The 23,657-nt window shown below is 54.7% G+C and overlaps 2 protein-coding genes across 5 annotated transcripts; one reads left to right on the top strand and one right to left on the bottom strand.

Annotated features, from left to right (window-relative positions):
* Window positions 1-259: 259 nt before the first annotated feature.
* Window positions 260-7,531, top strand: PNOC (prepronociceptin). Of its 3 annotated transcripts, XM_090136732.1 has the most exons (5): window positions 260-359; window positions 2,921-3,056; window positions 5,846-5,998; window positions 6,074-6,263; window positions 7,299-7,531. In XM_090136732.1, the coding sequence occupies exons 1-5, from the start codon at window positions 274-276 to the stop codon at window positions 7,346-7,348; spliced, it is 615 nt and encodes a 204-aa protein (XP_089992858.1). In that variant the 5' UTR covers window positions 260-273; the 3' UTR covers window positions 7,349-7,531. The 3 variants fall into 3 exon arrangements, with proteins under 3 accessions (XP_089992858.1, XP_089992857.1, XP_031459780.2); XM_090136731.1 differs by having other exon boundaries at window positions 5,846-6,263; XM_031603920.2 differs by lacking the exon at window positions 7,299-7,531 and having other exon boundaries at window positions 5,846-7,062.
* Window positions 7,532-9,539: 2,008 nt separating this feature from the next.
* ZNF395 (zinc finger protein 395) lies at window positions 9,540-22,956 on the bottom strand. 2 transcript variants are annotated; one of them, XM_090136559.1, is made up of 10 exons: window positions 22,358-22,956; window positions 18,962-19,169; window positions 16,323-16,498; window positions 15,862-15,974; window positions 15,053-15,288; window positions 14,865-14,965; window positions 13,760-14,024; window positions 13,274-13,366; window positions 13,066-13,169; window positions 9,540-12,922 (listed from the first exon to the last, which is right to left on the bottom strand). In XM_090136559.1, exons 1-10 carry the CDS (start codon window positions 22,495-22,497, stop codon window positions 12,811-12,813), a joined length of 1,548 nt encoding a protein of 515 aa, XP_089992685.1. In that variant the 5' UTR covers window positions 22,498-22,956; the 3' UTR covers window positions 9,540-12,810. The 2 variants fall into 2 exon arrangements, with proteins under 2 accessions (XP_089992685.1, XP_031459721.1); XM_031603861.2 differs by having other exon boundaries at window positions 22,369-22,460.
* Between the last annotated feature and the right edge of the window lie 701 nt (window positions 22,957-23,657).

Here is a 23,657-nt window from a genome sequence, read left to right as displayed (position 1 = left end):
CCCCAAATTCTGCTCCCTGAATTGTTCGAGGGCACTGCACTGGGGTCTGCCAGAAAGGCATAACTGGGGGTGACACAGCCACCCCGTATTCACGCACCGTTCCCAAAACGCGATGCCTGAGGACACCCCGCTGATGGGAACCGGTTCACGACACAGAGGGGCACGGAGGGGAGGGACACACATCCCCTGTCCCCAGCTGTCAGTGCTGCTTCAGCCCCCGGGGGTGGGCTCAGCCCACGTGCTGGGGGCCGGGCGGGAGGTGTGGGGACGGGTATGCACACCGTCTATATATACCACCAAAGCACCGGCGCCGGAGGAGGCACAGAGCAGAGGAGCCGGCAGCTGACAGCACACTGCAGGTAGGAGATGGGCTTCGGTTTGCAACGGATTGGGGGGAAAATTGGCTTTCTTTCTTTCTTTTTTTTTTTTTTTTTTTTTCTTTTTGCTGGGTTTTTTAGCCCGAGCATCATCGGCGAGGCTTCGATTCATCCCGTATTCCCGTTCCTCAGCAAGGGTTAAAGGCAAATATCTCCCCACAAAGCAAAATGCATGATGCTTGTCTGGGTGAGCACCTGCAAAAAAGTTTCACCTGCCCCCAAATATCCCTTTTTGGACCTAAACTGATCGAGGAACACAACAGGAGCCCGACGCACGGTGGGGCAGCGGGGTGGCAGGTGAGACATGAAGGGTTTAGGGTTTGATCTGACACAAAGCACCCGGCTCTGTGCCTCCATCCCTGTGCCGTTGGCCTGAAGGGAGAAACCACAGGGTTGGCAAACCCCAGATTACCCCTTGTTTTTGGTGTTTTTCTCTTTTTTTGGGGGGGGTGATATCCAGGATAAAAGGGATAGGGAACTTCACAACTTCAACACCGTGGGATGCACCGGGAGGTGCCTGGAGCAGGAGGCATCGCTCCCCCCTCTGACAAAGCACAAAAGGGAGGAAAATGGTTGGGTTTTTGTTTTTGCTTTTTTATTCTTGCCGTCCCCAACAGAAAGCAGGAATGAATGGGGATGGACGCGGGGAGCAGCCCTCTGCCCAAAGCTTTTACCTCTAAATCGCTCCGTCGCTGCCCCATCTGTGTTGATCATCTCGCCGCAGTCTGTAATTTTGGTCAATTATGGCCAATTACCTGATGGAGGGACTCAACAAAAGGAAGCGCTTGTTTTTCTGCCGAGCACCAGGGAAGCAGGGGGGGCTGCTTCCAATTCCCCCCAAACCACCAGCACAAAGATTTGGGGCACGCTGGCAGCATTGCTTTCCCTTTCGGCTTTTTCTTTTGCTGGTGGCAACTTTGCATTATTTTAATGCTGGAAGAGAGCGGGAGGGGAAGTGTTTTACCAGTGCCAGTGGGGGACACGGTTGGATAATAGTGGGGTTTGGGGCTGGAAGCAGGTCCATGCCCTCCGAATCGGGCCTTGCATTCAGCTGGAAGAGTGGGATTTGGGAGGAAACAGAACAATCACTGGGGGCTGGCTGAGCTCTGGGCACAGTGCTTGTTCCCCACGTGGTGGGACAGACCCTAGCCCTAATGAGAACGTTCCTGGGGACCACAGGGTTCAGCATCCCTGAGCAGCCCCATTTCATCTGATTTCAGCCCAAAGCTCACAACTCCGCAGAAAAACCCAATCAACCCGAATCGAATGAATGAAAACGCATCGCAGCAGCACCTGCTGCCCGTCCTCCTCCTCCTCTCCTCCCTGGTTATTGATGTCAGAGCCAGACCCGGCCGCTATCCGAACCACAGGCTGTATTTCCACCCAAATCCCTCCTTTTTACCCCAGTGCTGTCATTAATGAGGATAATTCACTCCATACTGGCGTACCCCAGAGCTGCGGGGCTCACAGCAACGTTTTGGAGGATGCTGTATCCCTCCATCCCCCCGGTACCATGCAGGTGCTCTGCTTCAGATGGGCTGATTGCATTTTCAGGGGGCACTGATATGCAGTGCCACCCCCTCATCCTGGGGCTCGCATCCTGCCTGCCCCATAGCATCTTCCAGTTGGTCATCCAGTAATTCTCCCAGGTTCTGCACTCCAGCCCTCCCAGGGATACTGGGACACCTCCTTCGGGGGCATTTTGGGGATATTGGGGTTTTGCAGTGGTTTTTGGGGGGGTTTGTCCTCTCCCGGGAGCATCCTGCCAATCCTCTGACTCATGCCACCAGCCAGTTTTAATGAGACTCGGCGAAGATTAAGCCTTAATTCTGGCTCCTTATCAGCTTTCCCTCCAGCAAATGACAAGCAGCTCCGCGGGGCTCTGTGTCACCGAGCTCGAAGGTGACCGTGACACCGTGCAGAGTCCCCAGTGCTTCTATTGCAGGATGCCTCCACCTTGGTGGAAAACATGAGCCCTGAGCCCTGCCCACAAAAGCAAACCCACCCTCAAATCCCCCCCAGAGTGCCCCAACATGCTGGTGAAGCACAGGTCACAAAGCCACCGCTGTCACTACCGAGGTCTTCTTTGCCTGCGATGGGCTGAGCTGGGCATGTGGTTCCTGGATACCCATCAGAATGATGGCAGAAGATTGGAAATCGTGGTTTTAGAAGGAAATGAGGATTTCTGGTCTGCTGGTGGAGCTTGAAGAAGGTTTTAGACGTGTTGCCCATTTCCTTGCCTAGGACATGGTTTGCATAAAGGGACCAAGGTGCCACCAAGGGCAACCCTATCTTTGCTGTCCCCGTGTTCTCAGCCTCAATGCTGGCACACAGACGTCCTGCCTGGGGACAGCCTGAGACGTGCCACCTCACCACGTCCACCTGCTAAATTAAGCCCTGCTGGTACTCGTGTCATGAGATAGCCTGGGAAAATGGAGCTGGGGGCGGGAGGGAGGCTCATTCCCATTATGGTGAGGGCTGAGCGTTGCTTCAACCCATTTAGGAGTAGCGCTGGGGCTCACAGGTTTTGTCTCTGGCTGCAGCCCTGCTGTTGTCACCATGAGGGCCGTGCTCTGGGACCTGCTGCTGCTTTGCCTCTTTGCCCGGGCAAGGAGTGACTGTCGAGGGGATTGCCTGCGTTGCGACCGCCACTTCTACCGGGACGGCTTCGACCTCCTCGTAAGTGCCCTGCACCCAGTGTGGGGTTTGGGGTAATGTGGTGGTAGGGCATGGGGAGCTGTGGGATGGTGAGGAGCCTCGAGGGTGCTGCTGTCCTTGTCCCTTCTCCTTGGGCGCATCGAGGGGATGGATGCATGTGGCCACGGTTGTCATTGTACACCATCAAAGTCTACCAAATTGTCCCCAGATTGGGTTGGGGAGCTGCTGGGAGTGATGACGACAAGGCTTTGATGGCTATGGGATGGAGCTGACATCGCTGGGGAGGGTCCAGGCCCTGCAACATGCCCTCCTGGCATCCCCGTTGCACGCCCCTGCCAGAGTCACCAGCAGTCAAAGGGCCACCCAAAACCTGTGAGCCCCATCAGGACCAAAGCCGTGCCCCGCTGGGGCTGCAGATGGATGGTGAGATGTAATATTTGGGGCGGGCAGTGATCTGCAGGGCTGCTGAGCCCGTGGGAGACGTGGTGACGGAGAAAATTTCACACTGCAAAGGGATGAATCAGCCCGTTCCTGCTTGTAATGCTTTCCTTTCCCCTCCGCTGAGCCGTGGCCGGACTCTGGCCAGGAGCATTTCTTTTCTTCCCATTCCACTCCACCCACAGGGAAGCACTGACCGCCTATTCATTAGCGACGCTGCAGTGATAAATCATGGCTTACTGTGACAGGGGAAGCCCCTGGGACTGGGAAATGGCCTAGAACCAGTGGGGATCAGACATTTGGTGGGGATGTCACAGCCGACCCAGTATCAGTCCACTGCTGTCCCAGTAGGGGCAAGATTTGGGGTGCATCACCCTGCGTTTGGCCCTAAAATTTGAAAGCATCAAATGGAAATGTCCAAGTAGTTTTCCAAGGGCTGCAGAGCTGTGACTTCAGGCTAGGAAGAGGAGAGCCCCCGAAGTGACTGGCATGCCTGCACCATTCAGGAACCAGGTCTTCAAGATGTGGATGATCAGCCTATGTCCTGGTCCCCAGAGCCATTGGGGGGTAGTGCCAACCCGGGGTGACACCACTAATGCCCATTGAAGTATGGAAAGAGCCTCGCCAGCTTCTTTTGTCATTGAACATGGAGGAGCACTGGGCAGCATTTGCCAACGATGCCCCAAACAGCATGAGTTGGCCACATCAGAAGATGTTTCCTTATGAATTAAGGCAACGGGGCGATGGCTGAGGACCCTCAGATGCTAGTGGGGCTGTGTTGTGAATGGGTGATAGGACTGCTGATGGCTTTCAAGACCTGAGTCACCTGGGGACAATTCTTTTTTCTTTTTGTCTGAAGAGCCTGGATGGTATCGGGCATGGACATCATGAATTGCTGGACAGTGAGATGCTTGAGCTCTCAGATCCTGTGTTGGGATTTGCAGAATCTCTCACCCATGGAAGTCAATGAACCCATGGCAAAGAGTGGTTCTGCCAATGATCCGCCTTGCAGGTGGCTATTCTGGAAGCTGTGAGATGTACACCAGCATTTTCAGCCATAGTATTCCCCACGCTGGCATCAAGAGATTCATCAACCCACCATGAAGAAAACAGTGAGATGGAACCATTGCAGAAAAAGGGAAGAGAGGCCCTCCCTCCTTGGATCTCCAGCTTCTTGGGATATTTATTGAGTTTGGCTCTTCAAAGACCTTCTCCTGGATGGTTTTCCCTGGGTGGTTTCCCCAGTTGGCTCTTGGAAAGGGATGGGATGTGGGTACTGAGGAAATCCAATGACACGGTCAGGTCACTTTTGGTGGCCTTTGAAGGGATACGGTGACCCTAGGGACTGAGGGACGGGCAAACTCACTCTTAACATCTGAGAAGCCAGGGGCTGGATGGCCTCACAGCAATCCTGGGGCAGATGGCAGAGAACAATGTCATCCTGGAGAGCTTTTCCAAACACACGAAGGACAAGAAGGTCAGTGGGAGCAGCCAGCATGGATTTATGAAGGGGAAATCATGCTTAACCAACCTGATCACTCTCTGCAGCGAGATGACTGGCTTCTCCTGACTTCTATCCTATGACAGCTTGGCACTGGTGAGACCTCTTTTCATCAGTAAAGGGACTGGAATGGACTGGAGTGAGAGTACAGAAAACCAGAACAGGAGAGAACATGGTTTTGCTGTGAGGACGGCCACATGCTGAGTGATTGTGGTCTCCAGCCTTGGAGATAACCCAACTCCAACCTGTCTGGGGTGCCCATGCTGGAAAAGGTCTCCAGAGGTCCCTTCCCACATCCACCATCCCACGGCACACTTGGGGATTTTGAGGCTCATGCCTGGCTGAAGAACCCCGCAGCACCCAGCAGGGAGAAGTGGGACAGGAGTCTGGATGGCAGTGGGGAAGGAGTGTGAGGGGCGATGTAGGTTCATGTGCAATTCCCCAGCATCTCCATCACTTCTGGGAGCCTGGGGGTGGTTGAAACCCTGAATTTGGGACGAAATGGTGACTGGTAAGAATTGATGTGCTCCCAGTGCCTTTCTATGGTGTCTTCCAGCATGTTAGTTGGGCTAGAGATGGAGAGAAGTCCAATGATCCAAGAGGTGATAGATTAAATTGAAAGAGTAAAGATTTAGATGAGGTAAAAGGAATAAATTCTTCATGATGAGGGTGGTGAGGCCCTGGAACAGGCTGTGGGTGCTCCATCCCTGGCAATGCCTGATGCCAGGCTGCATGGGGTTTGGGGCACCTGGTCTATGGCAGGAGTCCCTATGGCAGAAGTTGGGACTGGGTGAAACCTCAAAGTCCCTTCCCACCCAAACCACTCTGGGATTCTATGATCTGAAAATAGTCCCCCCATCTCCCCGCACAGGTCTGCATCCTGGAGTGCGAAGGCGAAGCCGTCCCGCGAGCCACCTGGGAGATGTGTGCCACCAGCATCCGATCTGCACCGCGTCCAGGTGCCACCGGTGCCGGCGTCCTTGGTGCCATGGAACCAGTCGAGGCGGTGGCGAGCCCGCTGCAGGTAAGCGAGCTGCTGCGGCGCCGGGACGCCGAAGACGGAGGTGCTGGGATGGCGCCGGGCGCTTTCCCATCGCAGGACGAGGACATTTCCCGGCGGCTCGGAGGTGGCTTCCCACGGGGGACACGCGGCTCGTGGCCGGCGGCCCGTGGGGTGCAGAAGAGATACGGGGGCTTCATCGGGGTGCGCAAGTCGGCGAGGAAGTGGAACAACCAGAAGAGGTTTAGCGAGTTCCTGAAGCAGTACCTGGGCATGTCGCCCCGCTCCAGTGAGTACGACATGGCCGGCGACCTCAGCGAGCACAACGAGATCTAGCCGGCCCCGCGGCACCGCGCCATGGACACGCGCGCCATGGCCAAAAAGTCAATCCATTGCCCCAACCCCAAAACCTCCGTTAGGAAGGGTTTCTCCAGGAAGCGATGGCTGCTTGTTTTTTTCTTTTGTTTTCTTTTGTTTTGTGTTCATTGTACCCTCAAAATACCATAATTTTACCCCTTCGGCCCCCCACCCGTTCTTTGCCCCTTTTGTTTTTTTGGTTGGCACATTTTGCCCGAGAAACGCCAATTTTGCTCCGCTGAATGGCGATGCTGGATCTTGGGATGCTCCAGTGCTGCGTTCCCCATTCCCAATGGGTGCACATCAAAAACGGAAGGGAAAAAAGTAAAGGCTTGGAAACACCAAGCCCTGAGGCTGGGCTGTGAGTCCCTACCTCAGTGACACCCCAGAAATATCCCTTTGCCACAGGTCACGTTGGGATGTTAGGCAAAAGGGTTTTGTCCCCAACACCATAAAAGTATGCAGAATGTTTCAGCCTCCTCTTCCCATTAAAAAAAAAAAAAAAAAAAAAAAACACAGAAAAAAAACGTCAAATAAAACCATTTCTTCTGTAAATGAAATGACTTTTCCCCAAAGCATCGCGTTGGCAAAACCCAGTGGTGAGTGGGGAGCATCCCCCTGGCCCCAGGAAACGGTGCCGGGATGCTCTGAGCTCCCACCCTACACCCACCCAAACCCCATAAAAGTGAAACGTAGTAGAATTTTTAATTTCCCCCCTTCTTTTTTTTTTTTTTTTTTGCTTTTTTTTTGTTTGTGTGTTTGTTTTTTTGCTGCTTAAGACCAGGGGATTCCTCCCCAAGCCTCGCAGCCCCCAGGGCAGAGCATCCTTGGGGCAGAGCATCCCGGGACAGAGCATCCCGGTCCCTCTCTTGCACTGCTCTCAGCTGCAATTATTATTATTTTTATTTTTTATTATTATTATTTTTATTTTTTCTGTTTTGTTTTGTTTTTGTTTTTGTTTTTGTAGCGTTCCGGCACCGCGTCCCGGCACCTTCCACCAGGCACAGGCAATATTAAACCCTGCTCCTGTCCACCCAAGCAGCCTCCAACCTCTCTCTGACGGACCCCAAAGCGCTTCAGACTCGCACGCGTCCCGAAATCATTTTTCTCCCTTCTCGAGAGCAGCCAACCGGGTGCAATTTAAGCCAGGACGGGAAAGGATGAGGCCACCGCCGGAGCGAGGAGTCGTGGGGTGGGGAGTGGGGCAGAGGACTTTGGGATTGGGGGGGAGGGGGGGACCGCCCCTCCAAAAAAAGAAAAAATACAAAAAAAAAATCAAAAGAAGGGATTTTGGCAAAATTTGCGCCCTGCTTGGCCATTGGGAACACCCAAGGTGGGAAAATAGTGATTTTAAAAGTTTTTGTTTTATTTGCCCTCCCAAATGGCTTTCGGGCATCCCCTCCCAGCATCGTGTGCCCCCCCCCCGGGGCTCCCTGCAGGATTTACCCCCAGCATTTGGGGTTTGCATCCCACCACGGCTCGGTTCCCAAAAAAGGGACCAGAGCACGACCCAGCACCCAGGGCTGGGCAGAAAACACCTGGAAATGGTGTTGTTTTTGTTTGTTTGTTTGTTTTGCTTTGGTTTTTTTGTTTTTTTGTTTTTTTTTTTTTCATTTAAAATAATTTTTATTTCGTAATTACTATTTTTTGAGTGCTTTCCTTGAGGTTTTCTATGGACTCCGGGGTTGACTTCTTTGCTCAGCATCGCAGCGTGTGTTTTCGTCGCGTTCCCCCCGGCATGTATTGTGTCCCCGCTGCCATCCCACCACCGGAGCCCTGGTCTCACACCCTTTGTACAAAATAAGAATGGTAATAATAATAATAATAATAAAATAAATACCCCACAAAAAGAAAACAAAACAAACAAGAGAAACAAAACAACAACAACAAAAAAAACCCAAACCCAAACACAACAAAACACAGAAAAAAACCAACTCAACCCTCTCCCTGTTCTTTTTAATTGTTTCATACGAAGGTTTCTCCATTAAACTTGTACATAGCAAAAGGATTAATAAATTAGTTTACTGTTTCTACGATATCAGTGCGACTGGCGACCGTCACTTGGGACAACGCTTACCCTGCTGCCATCCCTGAGGCTCAGCTGGGAAAAAAAAAAACAACAAAACACAGGTTTTTAGGGGAAAAAATGAGACTTTTTTTTTTGTCAAATTGCATGAATCTCAGCTGAGCTCTCCCCTTGCATGGGCTGCAGCAGCGTGGCAGGAGAGTCATCCCATTGCGTGCGTGCCTGGCAGCCCTTCACTCAAAAAGGGATGGACTGAGGGTGTTAATTGGGGGGATAAAAGAGCGTTTCAGAACTTAAGACAGAAAAGGGATGTGCCCAAAGGAGATGGAAATAATCCAATGGGGACACACCGAGGTCTGGGCTGAGACGGTGGCGGCTCACTGCAGTGATATCCCCACCCTGAGATACAGGAAGCTTGGGGCTTTCTTGAATGCCCCCAGGAGCTGATGGCAAGGCAGCATTTGTCCCCTGCAGGTGCCACACGGAGCCAGCTTCCATTTTGGTCACTGCAAGGCTTCAGCTTCACCCCACAGCTTCCCAATGGAAACACGGGGTTGGGACCAGGGGTGCCCAGGCTCCTTGATGGGGTTGGGACCAAGGGTGCCCAGGTTCTCCTCCCATCCTTTCCTCCTTTTCCATCACCTTGTGCAAAAACACAGAATTATTCAACGGATCATAGAACGGCCTGGGTTGAAAAGGAGCACAGTGCTCATCCAGTTCCAACCCCCTGCTATGTGCAGGTCACCAACCAGCAGACCAGGCTGCCCAGAGCCACATCCAGCCTGGCCTTGAATGCCTGCAGGGATGGGGCATCCACAGCCTCCTTGGGCAACCTGTTCCAGTGCCTCACCACCCTCTGGCTGAAAAACTTCCTCCTAATATCCAACCTAAACCTCCCCCATCTCACTTTAAAACCATTCCCCCTTTTCCTATCACTACCCACCCTCATAAACAGGATTCAGGCTCTGTGCACTGTGCACGTGTATTGTTCAGGCTTTCTGCAGCAGCAGAAAAGGAGAGCTGGCAGCCCCACGTTGAGGGCTCTGCACAGGACACGGGTCAGAACCCCACCGTGTTCTGCACGCACCCACCTCTCCTCGCAGCTTTCAGCTTGAAAACTTGAAGGACCGGGCTTTTTGAAGAGGAAAACCAACAGGAGAGGAAGGATGCACCATCGGTGAGCAGACACTGCTACCTAGTGGTGCCACAAGCCGTTGTGCCACGGGGATGGAACCTTGCAGGGCACCGAGTGCCTCCACCTCCACTGCAGGGCAGCAGGGACGCACGGCGCAAAGACCAGGCAGAGCCTGCGAGCTATCAGGCAACTTTTCTTTATTTCTTATAAAATATATTTCATATCGCTGCTGTAAAAATTACATTTCACATTTGCGTTTTTTTTAAAAATTTTTTCTTCTTCTTTTTTTTTTTTCATATTTTTTGGTGGTTTTTTTTTTTTGTTTGTTTGTTTTTTAAACAATAAAAATAATACTTGGAAGACAGCCAAGAAAAGCTCCAAGACAGAAGATAACATCCTCCCAGCCCAGCCGGGCAGCAGGGTCCTTCCCTGTGCCATCGCCCCCTGTCACCACTCCCAGCATCACCCGATGGCAGCAGGGCACGGTGACAGCGTGGGGTCACCCTGCACTCAGTTTGGGTGCCAGCGGGGCTGGAAAAGGAGAGCAGCCTCCAATTAGTGCCCAATTATGAGGTTCCTATTTACATACATACACACAGCAGACAGCTGGAGTGGGAGACGTCTCCAAGCTGAGCTTGTAGTCGGGGTTACCCAGAGTGGGTGGGATGGAGTTTGGTGAGACCAAGGCTGGAAGTGAGTGAAGAAATAATAAAGAGAGAGGAAAGGGAAAAAAAAAACAACACAGAAATGGGACACCAGCCAACCTGACAAACCACAGAATCATAGAATGGCCTGGGTTGAAAAGGACAACAGTGACCATCCAGTTCCAACCCCCTGCTGCGTGCAGGGTCGCCAACCAGCAGACCAGGCTGCCCAGAGCCACATCCAGCCTGGCCTTGAAAAAACGACACAACGCCTGCTGTCACTGCAGCAGAAATACAAGCTTTTTCCTTTTAAAAGTGTAAAAAAAAAAAAAAAAAATCCAAAATACTCCCAAATTGAAATAAAGGAAAGCCAGGAGCTAAAGGACAATTTTGTCCTATTAAATCCGTACCGCAAAAGCCCTCAGAAAATAAAGCTGTGTGCAACCCTGGGTGAACACCACCAGCACAGAACAGCCCTGTGCAGGGTGACCCTGGGGCTGTAAGTGCTATTGGCTGCAGAGTGAGGCACTGCACCCCGACATCTCCGGCGTCCCACCATGCCCTCAACCCAACAGGCATTCAGCCACTCGTTCCAGAGCCATTCCTCTCTTTTTCTTCCTATTTTCAATATAAAAATTACTTTTAACAGTAAGCAGAAAGTTCTTCTCATTTCCATTTGCAGAAATTCAAGTTCCCAACAGTGAAAAAATACGATTGACTACAGGAGGGGGAGGCAGTGCGGATTGTCAGACGCTACACCCTGGTTTGGGACAAAGCCCCGGGGGGGTGACACCCCCACATGGCTTGTGTGACATTTCCTGAGCAATGGGGACCCAAACGGGGTCACTGTTTGGGGCAGAAAGGACAAGAAGAGCAGGAAGGGAAAACTTCTAGGTCTGAGTCGTGGGATCAAAGGCACAAGGTCTGAGGGAAGCACAACTAATCCTTTTTGTTTCATTATTATCTCCATACTCTGAGCGACCTGCGCCTTCAGCATCACAGAAACCCATCTGTGCTGCTGCAGGGACCAGCAGCAAGTTTGGGAGCTGCCAGCTCTGCAATCCAAATGGTAGCAAATGCCCCAGGGGCTCTTTTTTTTTTTTTCCCCCCTAAATAAAAAATAAAAATCAAGAATAAATTCCTACTTTTGAGCAGTGCAATAACCCCAGCACACAACCCACTGCTACCAGGATGCAGAGCGTGAACCTGCAGAGCTGCTCCTGCAATAGACAGCTGTGGGGATGGCTGATGGCAGTGGGAGAGGAAAGGGCTTTCCCAGCACGGCAGCCCCAGCAGGGATGTGATCCTGAGCCAGCTGCTCTCCAGGAAAAAACACGGGCTTTGAATCAGACCTGCACAGACACACTTGGGATGCACCCTGGGGGGGAGTTTTGCTCCTGCTTCCTGATTCTGAATCCGCCCATTTGGTACCAAAGATCAGGTTCTGGAACAAGATACTGTTTAGATATACAAAATTACAAAAAGAGGTTGACAAGCACTAGTATTACACGTATACATCTATGCTAGAGCACCAACAGGGCGTGTGTCCATCCAGCAGCAAAACGATGCTCTCCCAGCCACACAATTTGCTTTTTGAAGGGAGTTTTTGTTACATCGCACGGTCCTGAATATCAGCCCAGGCTCGAGCCTTGTGCAGGGACCACTCTTAGTTGTGCCTTATGGGCTGTGATTATCAAAAATGCAGCAAAAAAAAAAAAATATCCAGGACACAGACTTGCCTGCCGCCAATGGGGTGCAAAAGCAAATTTTAAGATCGTTTGCCAAACTGGGGTCACACTGTGATGCTGAGGGAAAGCTCTTCCCAGTCCTCCCAGCTTGCCAGCTGTCTTTGCTGGTGAAATCAGGAAGATTTCTTTGTTTAAAAACGAACAAACAAGCATTTGCTCTCAGCCTGCTTTTGAAAGACACAGCGAGGGCCACGACATAGTTTTTCACGGAACTAAGCAGATGTACAAAGCCTAAAAGGAAAAGGAATACCTGCTTTTGCTTTAAAAGCTCTCAAAGCTTTCCTGATTAAAGAGGCTTCTCCCCCAGATGCCTCCGAAACGGACAAACTGGAAGCAGAGACACGTGCAGGCTCTAGAGCAGAGCGAGCAAAGAGTACATCCATGAGGCAACGAGCTGAGCCACCCCAAAAACCAGCCCTGCCTCGTGCTTTTAAAGCTGCAACAGTTCTTGATGCTTCAGGACACGAGTGATTTGCACTTCATAGACAGTGAAAGGACAGGGGAAGCTGCCTCTATGCCTCACACTGGCTGCACTGCAGCAGCTCGGGAGATCCTAGCGTTGACCTGGGCAATGCAGGGAGCTCTTTGGTCCCCAGATCACCTGCAATGTCCCCCGAGCACCGAGCCATGGCTTCCTCCTCCCAGCCCCAGTTTTTAAACTGTACGAATGGGAGATATTCTTCACGTTTTACAAAAACAGATTTGGGAAAAAAAAAAAAAAGAAGTGTTAAAAAACAAACCAAAACAAAACGAAAAGAGCAAACCCAGCTGATGTACAATATACAGGAGGAGGAATTTACACGCAGCTCTGGAGGGCTCTTCTGGAGTCCCAGGAGGTGCCTCCAAGGTCCCTGGGTGCAGCAGTGAGGGACTCCAGTGCTCCTTTGGGGAGGAGCAAGGAAGGAGGTGGCACTGCAGGGCCATGCTCAGTCCAGGAAGCGTTGGCAGGCTTTTTTCCACCGGCAAGCTGTGCACCACTGGTCCCGGTGCTCGATGCCGTACACCTTACGGCACTTCTTGGCTTCACCACGAACTTTCCTGCAAAGAGGCAAAGAAATAGAAAATGTACCCAATATTGCAAAGTTTCAGAGATTTGTGTCTTTGCTACACCTTGAGCATCATTTGGTTGACGTGCAGGAATGCATCCCTCTTGTGCTCACTTTGCACAGTGAGAGCCTCACCTGGTGCCAAGGGGCACGCGGGGAGGCGAGGCGACGATCAGGTGGGACTTGAGCATCGGCGTGGGAGGTTGGGGTTCACTGAAGCTGAGCGACCGGCTCCGCACCTGCGGGGACATTGAGGACCATGTGGGATAAGGCTGAGGATGTTTACAGCCAGTAGGGAGCCTGGGAACTCCCAAAGGCTCAGGGAGAAAGGATGAGGACTCACCGGTGACAGGGATGGGAGAGTCGAGGTGGCAGTGGCCCAGCTGATGCTGGTGAAGATGTGTGGGGATACTGGAATCTGGATGGAGGGCAACGCCTGTGGGGGGAGATGGGGAAGAAAGTGGTCAGCATTAAGCCTGGTGGATTTTGTTCACGTGTGCCCACGGGCCATCTCCTCCCTGCAAAGACCAGCTTGAGGCAGCCTGAGGTGCCTCCCTTGAGGTGGGGAAGGAATCCCCCATGCAATCCCTCCTCCAAGTGGTGCTGGTGAGCCACTGTGGCAGGGGACAAGGGACAGGGACCGCAGCTGGGGCGTCTCCAGGTTACCCAAGGTGCAGGATCTGGCACGGCCACATTCCATCCCCGGCTATCTGCAGCAGAAGGGTGTGTTGCATACCACTGCCACGTAACTGCGGGCGAGCTGTAGCCATCGGGCAGCCCCTGAACCCCTGCCCAGCTGCTAAGGAAGCAGGAGGTGGTACCAGCTCACCTGATAGGCGTGATCAGCCTGGATGTGCCAGAAGGAGCTGGGTGCAGACTGACTGAGCGAGCTGCTGGCCAGAGCAGGTTCCAGCATCGGTGGCTCCACCAGCAAAGCCTCCGGCTTGGCCAAGGCTTGCTGGATGATGATGGGTGCAGACACAGATGTGGGGCTGGTGTTGGTGGTTGCCTCTGCTGCGGGCTCCTCCTTCACCTGCACTTCAGTGTAGTAGAAATCCTCTTCCCGCTTCCGCTGGTCACAGTCAGCGCTGTCTCTGTCAGGGAGGAAAAGGGAATAAGGCTGAATATGCAGCTCCTGTCCCAGGGGAGGGAAGTGCCCAGCTTTGGAGCTCTCATGCTCTAAAGCTGGCTGTGATCAGCATGGCCCCTACTTCTGTAACAGCACTTAGCACTCTGAAGGAAGATCAACACATCTTTCAGCACCTCCAGAAACGCTGGCAGGGTGACCAGGCACTGCTGAAAGTCCCCTGCTTTCTCACTGAGCTCATTTAGCATGGCTGCAGACAAATCCTGAGGTTCTTCGATCAGGAAAAAAGCATAAAGGTTCTGACTGTTTTTCCCATTATGATTATCTGGCACTGGATGGCAGTCCAGCGCTGCCCACTGCACCACAGCCCTTCCACTGTCATCTCTCCTGAAGCATCTGAACAACTACAGAACCATAAAGGTTGGAAAAGACCTCTAAGATCATCAAGTCCAACCATCAAGACAGAAGCAGAAAAATGCATATAAGAAAACATGTACGAAAGCACAAGCAACGCTGCTTCCCAATTTGGTACCTAACAGACCTGAGCTAGGCAGATTAGCCCCAAGCACTCCAAGCTCTTGCCTCTGAAAATTTCCAGTCCTGAACTTCAAGCACAACCCCCAGATGTCCTGCAAAGCCCAGGGCTGCCTTGCTGCAAGGTAGGGATAGGTGACAGCAGTTCTAGTGGCTCTGAACAGCTGAGCTCAGTGCACTGGAACCAGGGCACCTCTGATCTTGGGGATATTTGCTGAAGGAAGGGGAACTGCTGGCTGCCAGCACATTCAGCACAAGTGTGCATGGATTTCAAGGTTCAGCAGGGGCTGAGGAGCTGAAACTTGTGCCTTACCCGAGGTGCTGGGTCTTGACGTGCCGCTTGATGCCAACGATGGAGCGCAGGACTTTGCCACAGTTTGGCCACAGGCACTTGTACATCACCTTCACTGAGTTCTGGAGAGGGAGACAGCCTGTGTCACTGACTGCACGGTGGCAAGGTCCCCTGCAGGGCCACACTTATGGTGCTGGGGTCCCCAGTACCTTTCTCTTCCGCGGAGCCGGCTCGTCGAGGAGAAAGGGATCAGAGTCAGTCTCAAAGCCATCATCAGCCGGTGGGGAGCTGAGTGCCTCGCTGGAGTGCTTGGGGCTGCCTTCAGGATGTGGGGGAGACGGGGTGGAGATGTCGCTGCCCCCACTCCAGTGCCCGCTGGTGGTGCTGCTGCCGCTGTCTGAGACGTCGCCGCTCTCCTTCCAGGGATCACACGCTGCCCGTGATGCTGAACACAGGGAACACACAGCCACCATCACCACAAGGCACTGAGAGCAGCCCTGAGGCTAGATAAACTATGGCAGCAGTTTGCTTCTAGTTTTAAATGTTTTAAGTGAAGCCTTTGCACCTCTGCTCAGTGCCAGGTCCCAGCTTTATCCCATTTCTCCATAAGCACAACCCTGCAGGGGACAGCCAGCACTGGGGCACGCACATTTCCCACGGCTCCCAGCTGCTATTTTTATCCCTTCAGCTCCATTTGACTCCTTGGGAATGAAAGAGCCTCTAAAAAAAGGAGCAGACAGGCGGTGCTCCCCAGCCCGGGGCTCCCCAGTCCCGCAGGAGGGTGACAGACAGCAGGGTCACCCCATTGGCACGGTCCCAAACAGCAACAATGGGCTCCTCCAGGAACCAGCGCTGCTTCTGTTCACCTCCAGCCCAGCACAACGTGTGCCCTAGCTGCTATTTGGCACTGAGCTTAAAGCACCAGCATCCAAAGGGCACGGTGTATTTCTCCACATCCCCCCCAGCCCCCCTTTTTTTTTTCCCTGGATCTTGTTTTTATTTTTCAGTGCACACTCACGGGGGATGCCACTCTCACTGGCAGGAGGGCTCTGCACCACAGGGCTGCAGGAGAGGCTCGTCAGCACCATGGCTGCAACCATCTCGTCCATCTCCACAGCTGCGTCAGCTTTCCTGTGTTGTAGATGGAGAATGCACGGAGGAAAAAGCAGAGAGACATCCCATTAAAAGCAGGAAAGCCAGTGTGCATAAGGGTGGTGCATATCACAGAGGCAGCGTGGCTCCCACCACCCTCTTGCAGTCTTTAAGTTTTCAGGAAAGACTTTTTTTTTTTTCTCCCCAAAGCAGCATTTGCAGAAAATAAATCCCCTTAATCCTGAGTGCAGCCATTCCCTGGATAACCCATGCTCTGGTAAGGCGGAGATATCCCCAATGACTCCCTCTGTCAGCATAAAACCAAGCATGAGCACTGCAGGAGCCCCTTCCCATCCTGTCAAGATACTACCAGCTCCAGGCACGAACCTCTTGGGGACGTCAATGCTGTTGGACACAGATCTCTGCAGTGCCTCAGGCACATCCTGCAGCCTCCAGCACGTATGCAAGCCCTGCTCTGGCTGCAGCACCTTCACTTTGTCGCTGGGTGGGTTGTGCTGCTCCACCAGCCCTGTGCACTCCTGCCCGCTGTAGGTGACAAGAACCTGAAAAACAGCCAAGGGGAGCATTATTGGTGCTGCGTCCTGATGCACAACCGCACTGTTCAGGTTCTTCTCCTGCAGCAGGGGGATACTGCAGGGTATCTGGGGGATGAAGGCTGTCCCAGAGCTGTCACAGAATCACAGAATGGCCAGGGTTGGAAGGGACCTCAAGGATCATGAAGCTGCAGCTCCCCCACCACATGCAGGGCCACCAACCTCCACATTTCATACCAGCCCAGGCTGCCCAGGGCCCCATCCAACCTGGCCTTGAACACCTCCAGGGACGGATGAGGCATCCACAGCCTCTCTGGGCATCTGTTCCAGCACCTCACCACTCACACAGTAAAGAACTTCACCCTGACATCCAACTTAAATCTTCCCTCCATCAACCTAAAACCATTTCCCCTTGTCCTGCAGTTATCTACCCTTTCAAAGAGTTGACTCCCCTCCTGTTTGTAGGCTCCCTTTAGGTACTGAAAGGCTGCAATGATGTCACCCCGCAGCCTTCTTTTCTCCAGGCTGAACAAGCCCAGCTCCCTCAGCCTGTCCTCATAGGGGAGGTGCTCCAGTCCCCCTGATCATCTTTGTGGCTCTCCTCTGGACCCTCTCCAACAGCTCCCTGTCTTTCTTGTACTGGGGGCTCCAGACCTGGATGCAGTACTCCAGATGGGGCCTCACAAGGGCAGAGCAGAGAGGGACAAAAACCTCTGTGTTCCAGCACACCAGCTGGGTGACAGCGTTCACCCCAACCCCACTGCTGAGATCTGCCCTTGGAGCACGCTCCCCAACTCTGTCAATTCCACATTCAGCTGCTTCTCTGAGCATCATGACTTTGGATGGACTTTTCTCCAGTGAATCTGTCTGCTTTTACTTTGCCTGCACGTCATGTTGCAGCAAGGATGCTCACTACTATCACACCCCCTGGGAAAGCATGTAGATGAAAAGGTGAAAATCCAGAGGAGAAAGAGGCCTCCTGGGTGCAGTCACATCCCAGTTCCTCCCATCACAGCTCTCATGACCAGGAGGAGAAATTCAAACCTCACCTGCTCCCCTCTCGCAGTGTCTCCCTTGCTCCTGTGGGCTATTTTCCAGCACAACCACCCATGAGCCTATTTCTGTTAATGGAAATGGATCTGTGTCCAAAGAAGTTACATGTCTCTCCATCTATTTATAGGCACAGGAGCATCTCTTTATGGAAATGCTGCGGGTGTCACACGAAGAAGCTGACATGGGATGGACACAGGCACCCATGCATTGACCAGGGAAAAGCACATGGGACCATTCCAGGTGAGACATCTAGCAGAAAGTATGATGTGGAAAAAGCCACAGCTGCTGGACCAAGGCTAAAAGAGTGAGTGCCAGATCAGTCTGATCTCACTCACAGCTTCCAAAATCCATATCCCTTATCCAATGATCCCCAAAAATAAGAGGCAAGGCTTCTTTCTGAACACCATCTGTCCCTGTGAGAGAGGCACTGCACAGGGAGGTGGCATCTCCTTTTGACACCAATCCCAGCTGTGTCACACACACTACTTTTAAGTCACTTCCAGCAGCAAAGCAAGTGAGCAGAATCCTCTGCATTGGAGCACATAGGAGAAAACAGCTCTCACTGTCCTGTTGCTTGTAAACACACGGCAGGAGGAATCTGCCCTTCCCACAGCACAGTGCTGGGCACAGGAGGAGCCAGAAAAGTGAACAGGGGCCTTATTTACACTGCCTTTCACAAGCTCTGCCCTTAGTAGCTTTTATAGCTCTGCAGATAGAAGACAAGAACAAGAGCTGCTCCCCACCCCAGGCAGCACGAGGCCGAAGCACAGCCACCTACAGGACTGGACAGGCATTCTGGGGGATCCACAGCACCCCACTCCTTTCCTGTTTCACTGGGGGGGTCCGTGCCACCAACCATGCCTAAGTGGGTCTCCACACCCCTTACCCACAGACCCTCAAATAGGGTGGAAAAGCTCTGAAGCTCAAACAGGTGATATGGGGATCAACACCTCCATAGCAAAGCCGGGGGGCTCCTTGGTATGCTGACATCATCACGGGTTATGGGACAAGCTTATGGAAAAGAAGTCCACTAGGAGACACTGCTGTATGAAAACCATCTCCTTCAGCCTCAAATGACATTCAGGCTGGATGTGGCTCTGGGCAGCCTGGTCTAATGGCTGGCAACATCCCCCCGTGTCAGGGTGGTTGAAACTAGATGATCATTATGGTCCTTTTCAACCCTATGACTGGGGAACACCACTGGGAAGTGTCCAGCCTTCTCTGGACAATCACTTTTGGCTGGGATCAGTGGCAAGAGAGAGATCTCTGCTTGAGGCAATGTATTCCAAACCCAACACCAACGCCCATCAGCAGCTCTCCCTAACGACAGCTCCCCCCTGGAGCTACAATTAGGAGGAGCCCCAGGAGTTTTCTCCCCCTGCCAACGCACAGCCCACATCCAAAAGCCTCCTTACGTACTTGTTGCCGGCGGCTGGGGCTGGGGAATCTCGGTGCCAGGCTGCTTTCCTCTGCAGGCTGCGTGCAGGACACGTCGTCTGGCAACACGGCGTGGATCTGGGGAGCTGCCAGGACCCCGTCAGCCAAAGCACCGGGGGCAGAGACACGGGTGCCGAGCAGGGAGCGCTTCCCCAGGCGCCTGGACAGCACGCTCGCCATCGCGGCCACGCTGCGGGTGACAAAGACACGATGGCATTACCACCAGTGCAGGATTGCAAGGCTCAAGCGGCAGCATCAACCACATCGGGCACGTGGGGATGGTGGCATCGCTTCCCCCATCCCACGGCTTTCATCCTTAGAGTCATCACAAAAAGCTCTTTGGAGAAAGGGGAGCAATGGGATGAGTTCCCACCCGAGCCTTCTCTTGATGCCTCCATTATAAAGATACAGCATGGAGACTGGGGGCACCCCCCTATGGCATCATACTGGGTTTTGCCCCCTTATCTCACGGGGGATACAACCACACTCCAACTCGAGCCCAAGTTGCTTCCCTCCTTGGCACCCTGCTGCCTCTCTTGGGGCTTTTGGGAGCCTCCTGCAAGCTGGCACCTCGCACCCAGAACCTCCAGAGCCAACGGAACAGCTGTTCATCCCTCCTACTATGAAGAAAGGTTGAGGGAACTGGGCTTATTTAGTTTGGAGAAGAGAAAGCTCTGCGAAGACCTCATTGTGGCCTTCCACAATGGAAGGCTTGAAGGGAGCATGCAAACAGGAGGGGGAACAGCTGTTTACGAGAGTGGATAGTGATAGGACAAGGGGGAATGGTTTTAAACTGAGACAGGGGAGGTTTAGGTTGGATATTGGGAGGAAGTTTTTCAGCCAGAGGGTGGTGAGGCACTGGAACAGGTTGCCCAAGGAGGCTGTGGATGCCCCATCCCTGCAGGCATTCAAGGCCAGGCTGGATGTGGCTCTGGGCAGCCTGGTCTGCTGGTTGGCGACCTGCACATAGCAGGGGGCTGAAACTAGATGAGCATTGTGGTCCTTTGCAACTCAGGCCATTCTATGAATCCCTTGAAAATATTGGGATCACATCTGCTTCCGGCAGACCCCGTGGCCTTTGAAGGCCAGATCCCATTTCGGTGCTCCAAAAAGCACAAAGCAAAGCAAGGAGAGCAGGCGCTGCATTCACCGCCGGCGGAGCTGCCCCGAGTCCTCCCAGCTGTTTGCAATCATGCACTGCAGGGGTCAGCGCCGGCACCGCTCCCAAATTCTGTCTCGCTTCCATGCCGGCTGTGCATTTTGCAGCTTCCAGCTCCGTGCAGCACAGCAAGGCCTGGGGAAAGGAGGCACTTTGCACGCGTCGTTTGGCAAACAAGGAAAGCTTCGTTTAGCCAGAGGGGAAGGTCTGGGACAGCAAAGCCCCGGCTGCTGCTTGCTTCAGGTTTGCAGGAATAAACTGCAAGAAAGGTCGCTGCTCCATGCATGCATCCGTGTGCATGTGCCTAAGTGCAGTGTGCATGCACGTGCACTATGCATGTGCACACATGCACGACAATTCCAGCACAGCCCAGTTTTCCTCCTTTTTCGTACAAACTAAAAAAAAAAAAAAAAGCAAAAAAGAAAACCCAAACAAACGCCAATAGGTTCCTCCAAACGCAGCTGAGCTCCTGCCACCGACCAGCAAAGCAGAGACCGTAAAATCCATCCTTTAAGAGCCTCGAAGCGCTACAATAAGTGATAATAAAACGCGACTTTTCCAGCCTGCTTCCAAAAGCCCCCCTGTGAACGCAGAGCTCTTCGACAAACCGCAGCACGACGTGGGCAGGGAAACAGAGATCTGCACGGAACGGTTTGCAAAGTTTGGGGTTTTGTTTAAAGAAAAAAAGCTCCTGAGAGCGGGAAGGCGACGGCTTGGTGCAGCGCCAGGACGTGCAGCACAAAACCCATAAAGCAACTCCGGCCAGGACAGCAAATTCCTCCTCCCTCTCCAAATGGAGCAACGATATTCTTTTGCAAAAGTAAACTAAGCGCGTGGGGAGCGCAGGCGGGCAGCAGTCCTGTGGGGTGATTCCCGAGGAAAACACTTTTGGAAGAGGCCTAAAAATGCACTTTCCGGCACTGGGAGGAGCACGGAGCGGCTTCCCCCGGGAAAGGGCCCCCGGGCTGGCGCTGCAGGGAGCCCGGCCCTGCGGGAAGGCGGCCAGGAAGGAAAAGGCGGCAGCGGCCGAGCGCAATTTGGAGCTACGATGCAGGCAGCGGGACGTGGTTGCAGCGGGAGAAGCGTGCAAGGGTGTGCAAGCAAACGGGAGTATGGGCATGCATGTGCGTGGTCATGCATGTGCACGGTCACACATGCGTGTGCAAGCGTGCAAGGCACGCGTGCAAAATGGCATTGCCGAGGGCAGGCGGTGTGTGCCCAGGCCTGCAACGGAGGGAGGCACCGGGTGGGGCACGTGTGCGTGGGGCGGGGGGAACACGAGTGGGGTGTGTGTGTGTGTACGGGGGGGGGCACTCACCGGGCAAGCCGGGAGGCGGGGCGTGCAGGCAGAGAGCGTTGCTGGGGGGGTGTGGCATGCAATGGGGTGCCTGCAATTGGAGGGGGGGGGGGGGCGCACATAGTGCAAGAGGGGCGCTTGCAATGCAAAGGGAGGGGGCGTGCATGCAATGCGGGGGGAGTGCGGACAGTGCAAGGGGGGCGCGCGCGCAGTGCAACGGGGGGGGTGCGCACATTGCAACGGGGTGCGCACAGTGCAACGGGGGGGTGTGCACAGTGCAACGGGGGGGGTTCGCACAGTAGCACGGTACAACGGGGGGGTGTGCATATTGCAACGGGGTACACACAGTGCAACGGGCTGCGCACAGTGCAACGGGGTGCGCACAGTGCAACGGGGTGCGCACAGTGCAACGGGGTGCGCACAGTGCAACACGAGTGCATGCAATGCCGGCGGGCGGAGGGGGGGTTGCAGCGAAAGGCGGCGCGGACTCGAAGCGGTTTGGCACCCGGGGGGAGGGGTTGGAGGTTCCCCCGTTCGCGCAGAGCGGGCGGGAAGCGGCAGCCGCGCCCCCCCAATTCTGTGATCCCCCCTCCCCGTCGCACTGTACCTCGGCGGGGCTCCCCGAACCCCCTCCCCCGGCCGTCCCCGCCGCACATACGCGGCCACCGGCGGCAGCAGCAGCGGGGCCTGGAGGGAGGGAGGCGCGGCGCGGCCCGGCCGGGCGGGAACCGCCGCTCCCGCCCCCTCCTGGCTTTTTTTTTTTTTTTCCATTTTATTTTTATTCTTTTTTTTTTTTTCCACCCCCCTCCTCTCTCCTTCCATTTTCCCTCCTTCTCTCTCCCCCCTTCCACGCCGTTTCCCCACCCCGCTCTCTCCTTTCCCCCCTCCCCACCCCCGCGGTGCTGCGGGCGCCCCGCTCTACCCGCTACTCACGCCGTCCCCGGGCCGTTCCTCGCGCCTCGCCGCCGGCCGGGTTAAAGCTCCCGGGGCCGGGCTGGTGTAAACAACCTCCCCACATGCTCGGCCCCTTCCTGCGCATTGGCTCCGCCGCGGCCTTTCCATGCACGCCCCCGCCGGGGCCGCGCTGCCCGGGGGAAGGAAGGAAGGGAGGAGGGAGCGGCTCTCCTTCTTTTTCTCCCTTCTTCCCGTCCCGGCGGTTCCTCCCCGAGCCTCGCGGGGCCGGGAACGGCTGGTGTGTTTTAAAACGCCTTGGGGAGATTTGCCTTTCGGGGGACCTCGGAGGGGTTTTCCTCCGCTTGAGCGGCTCTAATAGGAAGCGAAGGAGGAGCGGCCGGGCTGCGCTCGGCGTTATTGCAGCCTTATTACAGCGGAGGGGGATGGAGGAATCTCTCCCCTAAAACGCTTCGCTGGGCACCGGGCTTCGCTCACACCCCACGGCTCAGCCAACGCGGTGATCGCGAACGAAGCAAATAAACCCGCACCTCCGGCCGCCAGCCGGCTCTTCTCTTACATCCCAAACCCACCACTGCCCCTCCAGCCCCGCACCCCCCCCATAGCCGTCTCTTCTTCCTTCTCCCCCCCCCCCTCCATTACGGCCGTCCCTGGCGCGTGCCCCCCGCCCCGCCCCGGCGCTGAGCGGGAACGCCGCGTGCCCCCCCCCCGCCCCCGCCCCCGCCCGCGCTGACTACGTGCTGTTCCCCACGTGGAGGCCGCACGCGCCCCCCGGCCAGGGAACAGCCCGCGCCGCACGTTCGCGCCCCCGTCCGCCAGGCGAAGGAGGAGTAGGCGGAGGGGGGTGGGGAGAGCGGCCAATCGGCGGGCGGCGGGAGGGCGGGCGGAGAGCCACGAGGGACCAATGGGAGGAGACGGCGGGGAGCGGCGACCAATGGAAGCGCGACTGGAGGGGAAGCCCCGCCCTCCGATTCCTCTAGCGGGGCTGCGGACGAGCGAGGCGCCAGTGCGGGCCGGCTGTGGCGGGCGGGCGGTTCTGCTCTGTGAGGGAGCGCGTGTGGGGCCTTCGGGGCCCGGCCTAAGGCAGCTCGGTGAGCCCCTCACGGGGAAGGGAGGTCGGTTTCGCTTTTCGCTTCCTACAGGAGGAGGAGAGCGGCCCGGAGCAGCAGGTGGTGCTGGGCCCGGCCCGGCGCAGGACGTGCACGGGCGCGTCTGTGTGCAGAGACGTGGCTTCAGCACGGCGTTCAACCCGTCCTGCTTTTAACACGGCGTTCAAAGTGCCGTAAAGGAGCGAGTAATGAATGCGCCGA

The sequence above is a fragment of the Phasianus colchicus genome, chromosome 2 (genome assembly GCF_987193195.1).
Source record: "Phasianus colchicus chromosome 2, bPhaCol1.hap1.1, whole genome shotgun sequence".
In the NCBI taxonomy this organism is placed as follows: domain Eukaryota; kingdom Metazoa; phylum Chordata; class Aves; order Galliformes; family Phasianidae; genus Phasianus; species Phasianus colchicus.
The sequence above is the reverse complement of the archived record's forward strand: the minus strand, read 5'-3'. Positions and strand labels throughout refer to the sequence as shown.

What these genes read in the sequence shown, in the direction of transcription:
- PNOC (XM_090136731.1), top strand. Translation starts at nt 274, where the DNA reads ATGCACACCGTCTATATATACCACCAAAGCACCGGCGCCGGAGGAGGC. An exon ending in GGGACGGCTTCGACCTCCTC is followed by an intron (nt 3,057 to 5,845) that starts GTAAGTGCCCTG and finishes CTCCCCGCACAG; the next exon opens with GTCTGCATCCTGGAGTGCGA. An exon ending in GGGCATGTCGCCCCGCTCCA is followed by an intron (nt 6,264 to 7,298) that starts GTGAGTACGACA and finishes TTGTTTTTGTAG; the next exon opens with CGTTCCGGCACCGCGTCCCG.
- ZNF395 (XM_090136559.1), bottom strand. Translation starts at nt 22,497, where the DNA reads ATGGAAAGGCCGCGGCGGAGCCAATGCGCAGGAAGGGGCCGAGCATGT. An exon ending in GCCCCAGCCGCCGGCAACAA is followed by an intron (nt 16,499 to 18,961) that starts GTACGTAAGGAG and finishes GCTGTTTTTCAG; the next exon opens with GTTCTTGTCACCTACAGCGG. An exon ending in CTCTCCCATCCCTGTCACCG is followed by an intron (nt 13,170 to 13,273) that starts GTGAGTCCTCAT and finishes ATGTCCCCGCAG; the next exon opens with GTGCGGAGCCGGTCGCTCAG.